Source organism: Vidua macroura, chromosome 7, assembly GCF_024509145.1.
Source record: "Vidua macroura isolate BioBank_ID:100142 chromosome 7, ASM2450914v1, whole genome shotgun sequence".
NCBI classification, from domain to species: Eukaryota; Metazoa; Chordata; class Aves; order Passeriformes; family Viduidae; genus Vidua; species Vidua macroura.
The window spans coordinates 40,232,504-40,246,267 of record NC_071577.1 but is presented as its reverse complement, the minus strand read 5'-3'; the positions used below and the strand labels follow the sequence as shown (position 1 = coordinate 40,246,267).

The 13,764-nt window shown below is 53.4% G+C and overlaps 1 protein-coding gene across 2 annotated transcripts in view; it reads right to left on the bottom strand.

Annotated features, from left to right (window-relative positions):
• GPD2 (glycerol-3-phosphate dehydrogenase 2) overlaps nucleotides 1–13,502 on the bottom strand; it is a 52,947-nt gene extending 39,445 nt beyond the window's left edge. Inside the window, exons 1-2 of one of the 2 annotated variants that reach the window (XM_053981892.1) lie at nucleotides 13,284–13,502; nucleotides 2,952–3,059 (exon numbers count right to left, since the gene is read on the bottom strand). In XM_053981892.1, coding sequence (XP_053837867.1) covers nucleotides 2,952–3,053 — 102 coding nt within the window. In that variant the 5' untranslated portion in view covers nucleotides 3,054–3,059; nucleotides 13,284–13,502. Of the gene's footprint in view, nucleotides 1–2,951; nucleotides 3,060–3,545; nucleotides 3,627–13,283 lie in introns of those variants that run through there. The other variant, XM_053981893.1, reaches the window with a different exon arrangement.
• Nucleotides 13,503–13,764: the final 262 nt, after the last annotated feature.

Here is a 13,764-nt window from a genome sequence, read left to right as displayed (position 1 = left end):
CCGGTGCCCTGGGTTCCCACAAGCCTGCAGCTCCCAGGCACTTGGGCTGGGAGGAGAGAGGTGAATCCTGAAGAGCCCCAGCGCTGACATTAGCGTGTGCCTGCTGGAGCAGGGACAAAGTCTGGGAGCTTCAGAGAAACTCAGCTGCCACCTTGTTCCTCTGGCCATGGAATTCTGCCTGTCCCCACGTCCTCCTGCCTCTTGCTCTGCTCTCTCACTGGTCCTGGCAGCTCTAGCACTGCTATAAAATTTTTATATCGCCAGAGTACAATAAAAACATGTAATAGAATCCCAGAAGGGTTTGGGTTGGAAGGCCACCCTGGCACTGTCAGACAGCAGTGACAAGCAGGAAACTGGGAACACTAAAAACACTCTATCTTGCAGTGTTTTGGCTGATCAAGCTCAGCGACACAGTGATCAACTTCCACCAGCTCTAGAGAAGGAAAATCCCCACCTCCAAATTTACGCTGCACTACATTTCCTGAGAAATTTCCAAGCTACTACTTAACTTCAGGAAAATAACAGAACACCAGAAAAGAGAGATTTGGAGTTCAAGAAAGACTGGCATCAGGTGGGTTTGACTCCATGTCTAGGTTTGTTTTTAAACCCATTATTTACAACAAATGGCTCCTAGCAGAGCCCAGAGCAGAGTCCCCAGCATCCAGCCCCTGGTATAGCCAGAGTGTGGAGATTAGCCCTGGAATATAAGCAGAGTGATTAGTACCAGGAATTGATATAGATATGATGCATCTTGCTGTCAATTAAATGGGGGAGTGAAGAAAAGCTGCACACAGGGATTCCATCTGCAGTAACGTGATTAGTTTGGCAGTGAACAAGTGTGTTTACTGAAATAAGCAATTGCTGTTTATATCTACAATTTCTCAGGCAAGAGTTCCCTGAATGGTTTTGATTACACTCATAGTGAGAGGAATTTAGTTTGGCAGTTTGAATTTAATCATCAAGTTATAAAGTGATCTAGTAATCCATAATCCAGGGCTCTCGTTAATTTGCTACTGTAAATCTCCAGGTAGGTTTGCAGAGTCAAATTCATCATCCTTATTCATTTAAACAAAAAAATACAGTAATTAGAACTCCCCAAAGCAGGCCCTGATGCATTATCATATTATCACACTATTGGATTCACCTTGCTGAGCAGTTTCTACTGACCAACAGTGCACTCCCACCCCAGGAAGAGCAGGGTTGGGAAAGGAGAGCAGAATCCTACAACTCCAAACCAAAGCACTGCCTTTCCCCTTAGGGATCATGAGGGGAGAGGGGAAGGAAAAGCCACCAGTGGTCTCCAGTTCTGGCATACCCAAGAACACCCTGTCTCACACCAGCCTGCTGAGGTTGATGCATTAAATAAAGGCCCAAAACCAGAATGCAGCAATGCAGTCAGGAAGCTGGAGGATCTGGTACTTCCAGCTCTGTGCCCCCATCAGTGCTGGAGGTGCTGTGAAACAGCCAGCAAAGGCTCCCTGTGCCACCTGGGCCGTGCAGGTGTCTGAGTGTTCGAGGCCAAATCCCAGAATCCCAGAATGGTTTGGGTGGGAAGGGACCTTAAATCCCACCCAGTGCCACCCCCTGCCATGGCAGGGACACCTCCCACTGTCCCAGGCTGCTCCCAGCCCTGTCCAGCCTGGCCTTGGACACTGCCAGGGATCCAGGGCAGGGCTGGAATGACATGAGCTTTAAGGCTCCTTCCAATCCACACTGTTCTGGGATTCAATGACTCAATTCCAGTTGCATAAATGTGGCCCAAAATGTCAGCAGATGTGTGTGCACAGAAAAACCGGGATAAAAGCACAAGTGGCTCTGTGATTTTGACACCATGATCCCGCTCTGTAAAACCCTGGGGTTTAATCTGTCTCTGGAAGTTCACAGTGGCCATCCATACCCAGAAAGAGAGGAATTCCCTGAATTCTGGAGTACTGCAGACAATATGCAACAAGTGAGCTCTCCAGGTGACTTTTCCCTTCCAGCTCCTCTGATTTAGCAGCCCTAAAAGCTGCAGCTGCCATTTCTGACAGTAATGAAGCCAGGCTGTAAAACGCTGGGATAAAGACTCTGGAGAGAACATTACCAGCTTGGAGCAAGGCAGGCAGCCCGATGGGGAGCTCACTTGAAATGCTGGGGTTTATTTTCTGCAACAGTATCTGAAGCCATAAGAATCCTGCCTTATCCACTTCCCAGCTTGGCTCCCCAGAAATGACTCATCTCATTCCCAGCTGCTCCTCCTCCTCTCCCCACAGAAAGGGCCAGAGAAGGGATTTAAAGACCGCTGTGGATGTGGCACTTGGGGACGTGGGTCATGGTGGCAGTGCTGGGGGAATGGTCGGACTGGGAGTCTCGGAGGAATTTGCCACCCCAAACAAGCCCGTGGTGCAACGACAGAGAGGGCAGCTCAAGAGCACAGCCACTCCAGCCCTGCTGGGAGGAGCAGGTACCCAGGGGAGTCTGTTTTCTCCAGCAGCAGGATCCAGTGCACAGCCTGACGTGGGATGTGCTGCTTTAGTGTGGCAGGGCTCCAGCACCACCCTGCCCTGCTGGGGGAACTCTGTCCATGCCCCCTCACCTGGGCACAGCCCTGCAGGGACCCCGGCCCACCGGGCTGGGCTGTGCCCACCAGAGGCCACAGGAGCTGCCCTGTGCCTGCCTTGGCACAGATCCTGTCCCCAGCCCTGGGAACCCATCAGGAGCTGGCACCAGCACTGTGCTGAGGCTGGGCTGTTCAGAGCTAGTGCTGGTGGCTTCACTTCAGCTTCTCAGCTTGAAAACACTGTGCAGACAGTGCTTTTCCTTCAATCAGGTCTTTCCACGCCTCCTGCAACTAAGTAAAGCCCCCAGTGGCAGCCAAAGGTCATTTTTTTAAAACTATTTGTACAAGCCTGACATATGCTGTGACAGATTTTAAGTTTCCTATTTTATCAAAAATCATAATTAATACTTACGTGTTTGTTTCTATACTGAGAAAATTGAGAGAGGCCAAAAACTGTTGCTATGGCACCTCCTCCAATGAGAGCAGTTCCTTTCACTGCCTTCTGAAATGCCATTTTTTACTGGAAGAAAAGAAGATAAAAATTAATTGGCAGTTTTACCATGTCAGGATCTGGTACACACAGAATAAACCATTTGAAGAAACTAATGACAATGTTGTGACAAGTTGAAATTTAGGGTAGCAATGTCTTAATTAGAGACTTTCACTGCAATATTAGTAACTTCTAAACAAAGTCTAGACAGAGGCAAGCCAGAGTGCTCCGGTGCTTGCTGAGAAAGCTGAAGGAGGAAAGAGTATTTAGATCAGAGTGGATATACACAGCCCACAGTGACCCTGAGTCTGTGACAGGTACTGCCAGTCCCAGGGAAAGGCAGACCAGGAACAGCCCGTCCCCAGCCCCAGGGCCAGCAAACCCTCATCCCAACAGCACAGCAGATCTGATCAGCTCCACACCACCTCCTGCAGCTCCCTGCCCGTCCCATCAAAGCCCTGCTGCAGTCCCTGCTGCCTCGCAGGCAGGAGCTGCCCAGAGCCCAGCCCGTCCTACCGCGGGACGCCGTGCAGCAGCAGCAGCAGCAGCAGCAGCGCAGCGAGACGCAGCCGCACGCGCAGGGACAGCGCTGAGTGGCACTTTAGCACCCCAGAGGGCTTGAAACCAGCCCTATGTGGGTCAGGCAGATTCTTAATAGGCCCAGTGTTCGGATCCTGAATGACAAATTTGCACGGGACTGAGCTGAATGCTAAGCAGGCCCGGCCCGCTCCGTCTTCCCCGGCGCACTGGGGACAACATCCATCCCATCTGGGGACCCCGTCGGCACCCGGGCCCCCACACGGGGACACCTGTCCTGGCCACACTCCCCAGCAGGCCCCAGACAGAGATTTAGCACCAACAAGGCTTAAAGCAGGGGCAGACTGCAGCCCCGTGCCAGCCCAGCAGCACCAGCACGCACACCAGGCACGGCGAGCAGCCCTGGGCCAGGAGCAGGGAGCCAGCTCCCCGTGCCAGGCTGGGCAGGAACGGCCCTGGCAGCCTCCCCTGACGCCCATCAGGACACAAACACACCACCAGGGCACGTCCCTGAACCGCTCCTGTACCTGCACACGGAAACATGTTCCCAGGCTGGAATGCCTCAAAGGAAGGAATTCCTCCCTGGGAGGGTGGGCAGGCCCCGGCACAAGGTGCCCAGAGATCCCTGGAGCTGTCCAAGGCCAGGCTGGACAGGGCTGGGAGCACCCTGGGACAGTGGAAGGTGTCCCTGCCCACGGAATGAGGTGAGTCCTGAAGGCCCTCCCAATCAAACCTTGGCCTCGTTCCCTGAGCACTTTTCCTGCAGCGCACTCAGCGCGGGGGAAATCCCACACACAATTTCTGGCAGAGCTGTTGTGTGCACAACCTGTGTAAGGGATCATGTACAGAAGGCCAAGACTTGCAGCTTCCCATGAGTTTTTCCAAAGAGGGGCATTTATGCTCTTGGAGACTCCCACCATGACTGCCTTTCTTGTACCACATTTTCCATTTACTTCTTACTGTGGTCGCAAAAAAAAAAATCACCTTAATCTTTCTTTTGTGCTGTGACAGGAAGGAGTGAAAGGGAAAGGCGACAGACAAACCCCAGCAAAGAAAGCTCCTGGGAGGGAAGTTACTGTGGAGGTCCAGCCTCAAACACTACAGCACCTCTGTGAAAACAGAGGGGAAGACTATGGACAGTCACGAAGTTGTATCACAAGGTGGAATCCAGGAGAGCACAGGAGCTGGAAGAGCAGCTGGAACACCCATGAGAGCTCAGGAATATCCAGGAGAGCTCAGGAACATCCAGGAGAGCTCAGGAACTGGAAGAGCAGCTGGAACATCTGGGAGAGCTCAGGAATATCCAGGAGAGCTCAGGAACATCCAGGAGAGCTCAGGAACATCCAGGAGAGCCTGGGAACTGGAAGAGCAGCTGGAACATCCAGGAGAGCTCAGGAACTGGAAGAGCAGCTGGAACACCCATGAGAGCTCAGGAACATCCAGGAGAGCTCAGGAACATCCAGGAGAGCCTGGGAACTGGAAGAGCAGCTGGAGCATTGCCGTGGCCATGCCCACACTGAAGGAGCTCAGGCAGGCACCACTCCTGCCCGCCTGCAGCCACACCACACAGCCAGTGACAGGAGCACTGCACTGCCCACCCACACTGCGGACACACACCTCTGCCCCAGGCTCCCAGGAGGCAGGAATGACAGCTCTGCTCCCCAGGGAAGGCTGCTGGCAGTACTGGAGCAGCTCCACACCCCTCACGCAGCAGCAGAGGAGTCGCTCTGAGAGCCTGAAGCCCTCCAAGCGCCTGTGCCTGAACACACCAATGCAGGGAGCTGAAAAGGAACAAAGGAGCATCTTCCAAGGAGCCGTGTCACAGCTGCAGAGGTGCTGGCCTGCAGGAAGACAAAGGGAAGCGTGCCCTTTTCCATGCTGTATGAGCTCAGGAGGAAGGCTGATGGCTGAAGCACAATCCCTGCTCAGAACCAGGTTCCTGCAAGCACAGACATCACTCAGCCCTGCTTCTCGTCCCCTGGCTTGGACTTCTCCTGAGGCTTCATTTTGGACACCAGGGACACACCTGCCAGTTCCAGCATTCCCCTCCATGGAATTCGAGCACAAGGTATACAAACCACTGACTGAGAAGCTCAGTGATTGTCACCTGACCCCAGTCGTTCCAGCCAGCTGAAGGGACATGAGACATGCCACAGGGCACGGCTTTCCCACTTTCATCCCGCAGGTAGCATCCCTAACACCCAGAAGGGGACTCGGTGGCCCTGTGTGGGAGGATTTGTGGCCTCAGGGCTCCCCACTCCTTGCCCGGCCCCGGGGCGTGTTGCATTAGCTCTCCTCAGAGCTGAGAGCCGATTACAGGCAATTCTCCCGAGAAAGGAACTCTCCCAGCAGACCAACTGCTCAAATTGCCACATCAATCTAGCTCACCACCCCTAAGAGAAGCTTATCCAGGAGAGAAAGGAAAATAGGGCTTAGCATAAGCCACTCCAGCACAGAGCCAGACAGGCATTCCAACCAGACTGCGCTTTTACACCTGGAACAGCTCAATTGCATCCCGGGAACCATGAGCCCACTTTTGTGAGCTGGGAGGGGATGTGTTTGGATGAGGCTGGCTGAGCTCAGGGCATTGCAGGTGGGCAGAGCCCGGGCACGGCTGGCCCCAGGCTCTGCCAGGGCACGGCACAGCTGCTGTTCCTCCCGAAAGGAACGGCCCTGCAGGCAGCTAATGGCACACAAGGTCTCCTCTGGAAAGGAGGACGACCTGAACACTGCCTGGTGGCCACAAGCCACAGGGAAAGGAGAGGCTCTGATCAGACGCTGGTGGGTTTTTCCCCCAGCTCTGTCCCAGACGGCTGGGGAGGGCTGCTGCCAGCTCTGAGCAGGATGCACCCGAGTGCAGCTGAAAGGGGAAGGAATGCAGTCCATGTGCTTCCCACCAAGGCTGTACCAGGGAAGAGCCCACGCTCACAAACCCCTCCTCTTTCGTGAGCAGGTACTGAAAACTGCCTCTCTTCCAAGCTGAGATCAATAGCTTGTGACAGAAATGGGATTTTATTTTAATGAAAATTATAATAGCAACCAGCATGAGAAGCACTGCAGTCAGAAATGTCATCTTTCCATCACGTAAATATTCTGAATCACCTTTAAAAGCGGCTCAGAGTGTTTCAGAGCTGTCAGTGCCATCTGACACAGTAAATCTGCATGTTAAGCCTTAGCCTTGATTTCAATGGAAGCCATAAATGGCACCTTTGGACCCATGGCCTCACCTGGAGGGTGGGCTGAGGTCCCTGACAGGCTCTAGAACAAGCTGTGGCAGGAGCAGGAGCCCTTGGCTGGCGTGGGAAGAGCCAGGAGCACGTCACAAGAAGTAGCTATTGCATAGAGTGATCTGTCCAAGGAGTTCAATAACCCCAGGGAACAGTTCCCAGGAACAGCTGAGCACTGGTGAAGATTCAGAGGGACATTAGCTGAAACTGCTATTAAAGGATTCATGATAAGAAGAAATAGACTTTAAACTTGAAAGGACACAAAGGGGCGGGGAGAGCAGTCTACACAAAATGGAAACTACACAAAAGATTTATCAGCACAAGGTCCTGCTTTCAATTTCCAAAAGTTAATACAAACCCTAGTCACAGTAGGAAGTCCTTGGTGCATTCCTTAACCATCAGTCACACTCACTTGGACTACAGCAACATGGAACAGCCACTTGCAGAGGAGTCTCCCACCCCAGAGCCAGGCTGGTGACCAGCTCCCCGCCTCGGCGAGGTCCCCAGGTGACCCTCCCTCCCCAGGTATCAGACCCTGGACCTGCTGTGTCAGAGGCAACTGTCCACTTCAGCAATTAATGCACTCCTTACGCTGCTTCGCTTTCAACCCCAAAACCCTACACGGCACCACTCGCACCCTGGTTTTTAAAGAAGGGATTCCAAACCCGTCCTCAGCAGACGCCTCTGCACAGCGCGTCCCACACGACAAACCTCTGCCACCCTCGCCAGGCTGGCACAGCTCCTGGCAGTGACCTGCCCTCCTTACTTCCCCTAACGCCCGGCCCAGCCAGCTGCCAGACTATGGTCTGGACGTTCCTGGGAGTTGTGCAACCCACTCCCACCCGAGGCAGCAGGTGGCTGAAAGGGAAGCGCCACAGTCGCCAGCGCTTCTCTCCTCAGGTACTTTCTAATCACAAAGGTACGGGGCTGGATGTGAGCAGCCCACGGCCAAAGCTGGGGGAAAGAACGAAAGGAATGAGGGAAGGGGAGCGGTGGGGAGCTCAGCCCCAAGCCACGAGCTGGAGGGCGAAGCAGGATGAGTGCTGCAGCAGAAGAGGAGGGACAGATGGATCGGGGCTGCGGCGCCGCAGCAGCGTGAGCCGCCCCGCGCTGCCATCAGACACGGCTCTGAGACACACAGCCCGGGGAACTGGGAGCAGAAACCCAATCTGTTATGGTGTACAGCCGTGTGCCTTGCGAGGCCATTACCATGGAATCCGGGCGCTTCGCATTCCACTGCAAACGAACACGTCTAATAAAGTGAGTCACTCCATGCAAGGCTTAAAAATAGAAAACTTCTAATCACCTCCACTACGGTTTGCATAACTTGCCATTGGCGCAGGAGCACTGTCTAATTCCTTCCTTCCCAAAGCTCCTCGGGTAAGTTTGGGACGATGAGAGGGTGATGTGCCTGAGCTGAGCCGAGTCCTGCCCTGCTCCTGCCTCTCCAAACAGCTGCAGTCCCACCCTCAGCTCCCTGCAATCCAGCTCTCATCCCTCTCGCAGGACTACCCTAAGGTGGCCACGCTGACAGCAGCAGCGAGGCCAGGGCTCAGCTCTGTCTGGGGGTACTTTCAGCCTCTAGAGCCGTACTGCTCTGTTACCGGCAGTTTCAGGGTGTGTCAATGCAGGAAGTGGCCAGCTAACAAGAAAAAGGGGATGTAACCGGAAAATTTGCACCCTCTTGAGCAGGTCATCTAGCAGGCTGTCTCTGGTGTGCCTTTGAGAAGCCGGGAGTGGTTAATGTGACACGGGATGTCAGGCTGGAGTAACTGAAGTAGCTGGAAAGGAACTGAATGAAGCTTAACCCAACCCGAGCTGGAGATGCTTCCCCTGCAAGGCAGATCTCTGGTGAGGAACACACCCCAAGGAAGGGTTCCAGAGGGTCCCACCACGGCTGACACAGCACAGACACATCCACCCTCCAGAGCCTCCCCTGGAGCCTCCCTGGCCACTCTGGGCTCTCAAACACAAGGTAGGGCATTGCAGCTAAAGTCGTTATCCAAGACCACCACAGGAACACAACCTGCGATATCCAGACAGCTCACAGGGTCACCTCACAGCTGCCTAACGCCCCGCACACAGAACTTAAACTCCCAATCCCCCCAGGCCACCTGTGCTGGTAAGTGGAAGCCAAGCAGCACTTCACACGGGAAAAGTCCTTCCCACGCTCCAGTACAGGCAACCAGCTCGGCTCTCATGCCCAAAAGTGGCTGCAGCACTTGTCAGGCACAAAAATAGAGGAGAAACAAAGCAGAAAATAGGTATCCTATCCTCATTCCTCCTCTTGGGCCTACTGCTTCCAACTACTTCATCTGCCTTCTGCACTCAGACACCAAGATATTCCCACCCAGCTTTAGATGACAGAACAACTGCTGTGAACTCTGTCCCACAAGGAACAAACTTTTTTAGCTCCTCTTTCGAGTGTCCAGCGTTTCGATTTTAGCCTAACCACTTCTTTTTCTTCTGCTTCATTACCCTCCCACTTTACAGATGATGAGGGGAAAAGGCCTCTGTGTAAATCCCTCTTGAAATTTCAATAGCAATAGTCTTGCCACAGACAGCAGCATGTTTCTGGGAATGAGGCAACACTGCAGACAGGGAGGCTGCAATCCCAAGAACTGTATCTAAGGACCAACAGGAATACAAAGAAACTCCAATGTCAATAGGCATTTTGAGCTTTCCCAGCATACAAACATCACATTATATTTACCAAGTTCTAGATGAAAGCATTTCAATTCCCTCCTGTCCTACTGGAAGGAGTGGGAAGCCTGGTCTCCAGCCCGATCACTGACTAACGTGTGCAGGATGAGTTCCACACTTTTGTGTTCTTGTGCCAATGTTTTTTTAACTTAAACATCTCAAATAGTCACTCTTGCTTTCACTGTTGGTGGGGGTTCATATCAGCCATCAACCACACACACAATACAGTGACTGTAAGCCAATTACTGCCACTAGAAAGAAATGCTCTTGTCAGATATGGTTAATTTATAGCTGTTTCCCAGGTTTTTTTATATTCTTCACTCCCCTCATTTTTAATGCGGATATTTGAATAGACAGTCTGCCAGTTCAACTTGATCCCAAAGCTGGCACTTCATCCATGCTCTTCCTTCCACTCCCTAGCCAGAGACTGAAGGAGCAGGGGTTAGAAAACAAGGTGCTTTGCTTTTTACAAGACTGGACATATACCTGCACACACAAACAGGAACCTGCTCAAAAAATAGCTACAAACTAGGTGAATACTTAGGTGTGGCAAGGAAGTAGCCTAGTTTTATATCCTGGGATACAGATTGAGACCTGATAGCACATGCAAATCTGATCCTGGAGGAGGGGCCTGCGTTCAGAGTCGCTCTGAAATCAGAATCAACGCTTCGTTTGAGAAGCTTTGCAAAGCAAATACAACCCAGTCCAAGACTTTGGACTCCATCCACAGGATCTGGCTGTGATTCGGGGTGAGTTCACCTGGAAACCCCTGGAGACAGAGCTACACGCTGCTCGGGAACCTGGCTCAGAGAGAGCCATTTAGGATATGGAATGTTTCCAAAATCAATACTGTGATGTTGTGGAAGAGGTCTGCTTACAAACTGCCTGCTCCTTACGTAACAAAAGCTGTTTCCTAAAGTGAAGCTTTTTGGAAGAAACAGGCTGCATCTACATTACCAGGGCTAATTAGTGGAGCCCTAGAGCACAACAGCTGCTGCAAAGAGCTCTGTGGTCTCTGCCCTGCAGTGTTTACCCCAAGGGGCTCCAGTCTGAGCCACAAGCACCCATGGAGCAGTGGAAGTGCAGGAATCCTTCGTTCCTTAAAGGGTCATCTTCCATGTCTGTCCCACTCGCTTCAGCTTTCTTTTTCCACCCTTCAATTTTTATTTCACAGAATCCCCAGAAACACTGAGGTTGGGAAAGCCCTCTAAGGTCATGGAGTCCCAGCTGTGCCCAGTCCCCAGCCCAGAGCCCTGAGTGCCACCTCCAGAATTCCTGGGACACCTCCAGGGATGGGCACTCCAAACCTGCCTGGGCACTTCCAAGGCCTGAGCCCCCTTTCCATGGGGAAATTCCTGCTGCTGCCCACCCTGAGCTCCCCTGGGCCAGCCTGGGGCCGTTCCCTCTCCTCCTGTCCCTGTTCCCTGGGAGCAGAGCCCAGCGTGTTCCCGTTTCCCAACTTGGCCATGGTGTCCCTTGCCCAGCGGGTCCCAGGAGGGTGGCAGGGACAGGGATCAGCACCCTGGTGCTCACATCCCGTGCTCCCAGCAGCTGCAGGAGCACACCCACCATGACACAGCTAATCCCTGCAAAAACCCAGGTGCCAACTACAACCAGGAGGCCAAGAACACACCGAGGCTCAGTTAATCTGCACAGCCAGGCTGGCAGAGCTCTGGTTGAGACTAAACCAGAGGGTACCCAGCCCATAAAGGCAAAATAACTCCCCAGGTCCCATCTGCCAGCACACAAACAAGCACCAGCACAAGGAAGATATTGCCTAACTGAGCTACTTGCAAATGCCAAGCCCTGTTTTGAAACCATCAGCTCCAAGTGAAGGTGGAAGTCACAACTGCAAACTGACAGCAGAAAACCCACATTTCTTTCAAATGTTTGCTAAAGCTTGCAGAGACTCGTGTGGAGACAAAGCAGGCAGCAGCAAGGAACCCGTAGGAGCTGTCCTTTGGAAAACTGCTCTGCATGAATGGCCTCTGCACTGACCACATCCTGGCGGCTTCTGAAATTCCTGTTGGGGACAGCCAGCAGGTAGAAATGCATCTCTAGAGAAAATACTACATTATGCAGCAAGGCCTAGTTCACAACGTTGTTATTACTACTGTGGTCCTGTGCACACACATAATTAAGCAAACAAAGTGTAAATCCATATATATATACACAATCAAAGTAATGCTACTAATTAGATCCAAGGGGTGTGAATCATTTTTTATGCACGCTCGTGCCTACTCAAAACTTCCATCCAACTTCAGACTAAGTAAACTGCTAATGCCTAACGATAAAATGAATAATATTCTGGTTATTGCTATTGAAGGGGCAATACTGGACTTTGCTTTACATATTAACACAGAAAGATGCTGAACTATCAGACCAAGTCTTTGCTGGCTAATCAGTCACTGCTCATCACTGAAAATTCCTGAAGAACTGCAACCATGAATAAGTGAGGAAAAGAAAAGGGTGGAAAGGAGCAGGGAAGAGAAGAAAAAGCAACTCCCTTGGAGGGGAGGAGAGGCCCTGCTTCCCAGCAGCAGGTGAAAGGAGCTGCTCGCAGCACACCTGCACTACCTGCTCACAGTAACAGGAGAAGCCAAGGAGGGAGTAAATCCGGCTGCTTCTGAACCCAGGCTCTCCACACACACATTTACACCTTTTCCTGCAGAATCAGGCTTACAAACATTTACTGCCTGCTTAACAGAGGTAAGAACTCTGAGAAGTTTAGGACACCAAGCAATGGTCCCACGAGTACGGTCAGCGGAAGTAATAACTTACTTTCATTTTACAAAGTTCAGTGTATCTACAGCGGTGCTATTTTTACCAAGAATGCAGGGGTTTTATTTTTTATAATGGGAGATATTACCTCTGTCAGCTCCATCCAAGAAAAAATATATAGAAGCTCTGCAACCTCCTTATTTATTACATATGGATACCCACAGGCACACAGCAGCTGTCTGGAACAGGGAGACACTGAGGCTGGACCTCTCGTTGTGGGACATTCTCAGAGAGCACAGGGATGACCCACACTCAGGACAACTGCCAGGCGCTCTGCACCACTTCTGTAAAACTGCCACACTCCCCCTTTTTTTTTTTTTTTTTTTGGCATTTTATTTTTCCCATCCAAAAGCATAAATAGAACAGGGGGAGGAGGCTGAGAGCACTTTGGCTGAAAGCTGCTGTGTAAGATCATAGAATCGTGGAATGGTTTTGGTTGGAAGGGATTTAAAGCCCATCTCATCCCAGCCCTGCCATGGCAGGGACACCTCCCACTGTCCCAGGCTGCTCCCAAGCCCTGTCCAGCCTGGCCTTGGGCACTGCCAGGGATCCAGGGGCAGCCACAGCTGCTCTGGGCACCTGTGCCAGGGCCTGCCCACCCTCCCAGACAGGAATTCCTTCCCGATATCCCATCTACCCATGCTGTTCTTGAGCCTTACACATGGAATGATGAAATCCCAGAACGGTTCGGGTGGGAAGAGACCTTAAAGATGCTGCGGTCCCAGCCCTGCCACGGCAGGGACACCTCCCGCTGTCCCAGGCTGCCCCAAAGCCCCAGTGTCCAGCCTGGCCTGGGGCACTGCCAGGGATGCCACAGCTTCTCCGGGCGACGGGGCAGGATGCGGAGGGGAGGCAGGCAGGATGCGGTGGATACGCGTTCATAATAAAACGCGACTGCGGTGTTCACCGCGCGGCTCCACCCGCGTGTCCGGGCCGGCCCCGCTCCCTGCAGCCCGCCCGCCGCGGCTCCGAACCCCGCTCCGCCAGAAACCCCAAAGGCACTTACTGCAGGAGCGCCGGGAGCCCGCGTCCCTCTGCGGGCTGCTCGCCGGCCGCCGGGAGGAGAAGAGCGGAGGGCGGCTCTCTCCCCGCCCGCCCTCCGCCTGCAGCAGCCAGCCAGGCTCCCCCGAGCTCCGCCTCAACACCGCCGGCGCCTCCCCGCCCCGCCGTCCGCCCCGGGGCCGCGGCCGCCCCGCCGAAGGCCGCGGGAGCGCCGGCGGTGCGGCCTGGGCCCGCGGGGAGGGGCCCGCTGCGGCCTCCTCATCCCCGGGCTTGCGTGACGGGGGTCGCCGCCCATGGCGGCCCCTCCCCGGGGCTGCGCCGCTGGCGGTACCGGAGGCGGTACCGGAGGCCTCCGGCCCACGCGTGGGGGCCCGGCTGCGCCGCCCGCGCAGCTGATCGTGGTCTTCAGCTGTCTGGGTGTCGTTTCAAGTCAGCGAACAACTGCAAGGGTTGGATTTCATGAGTTCTGCAAAGTCAGTGATATT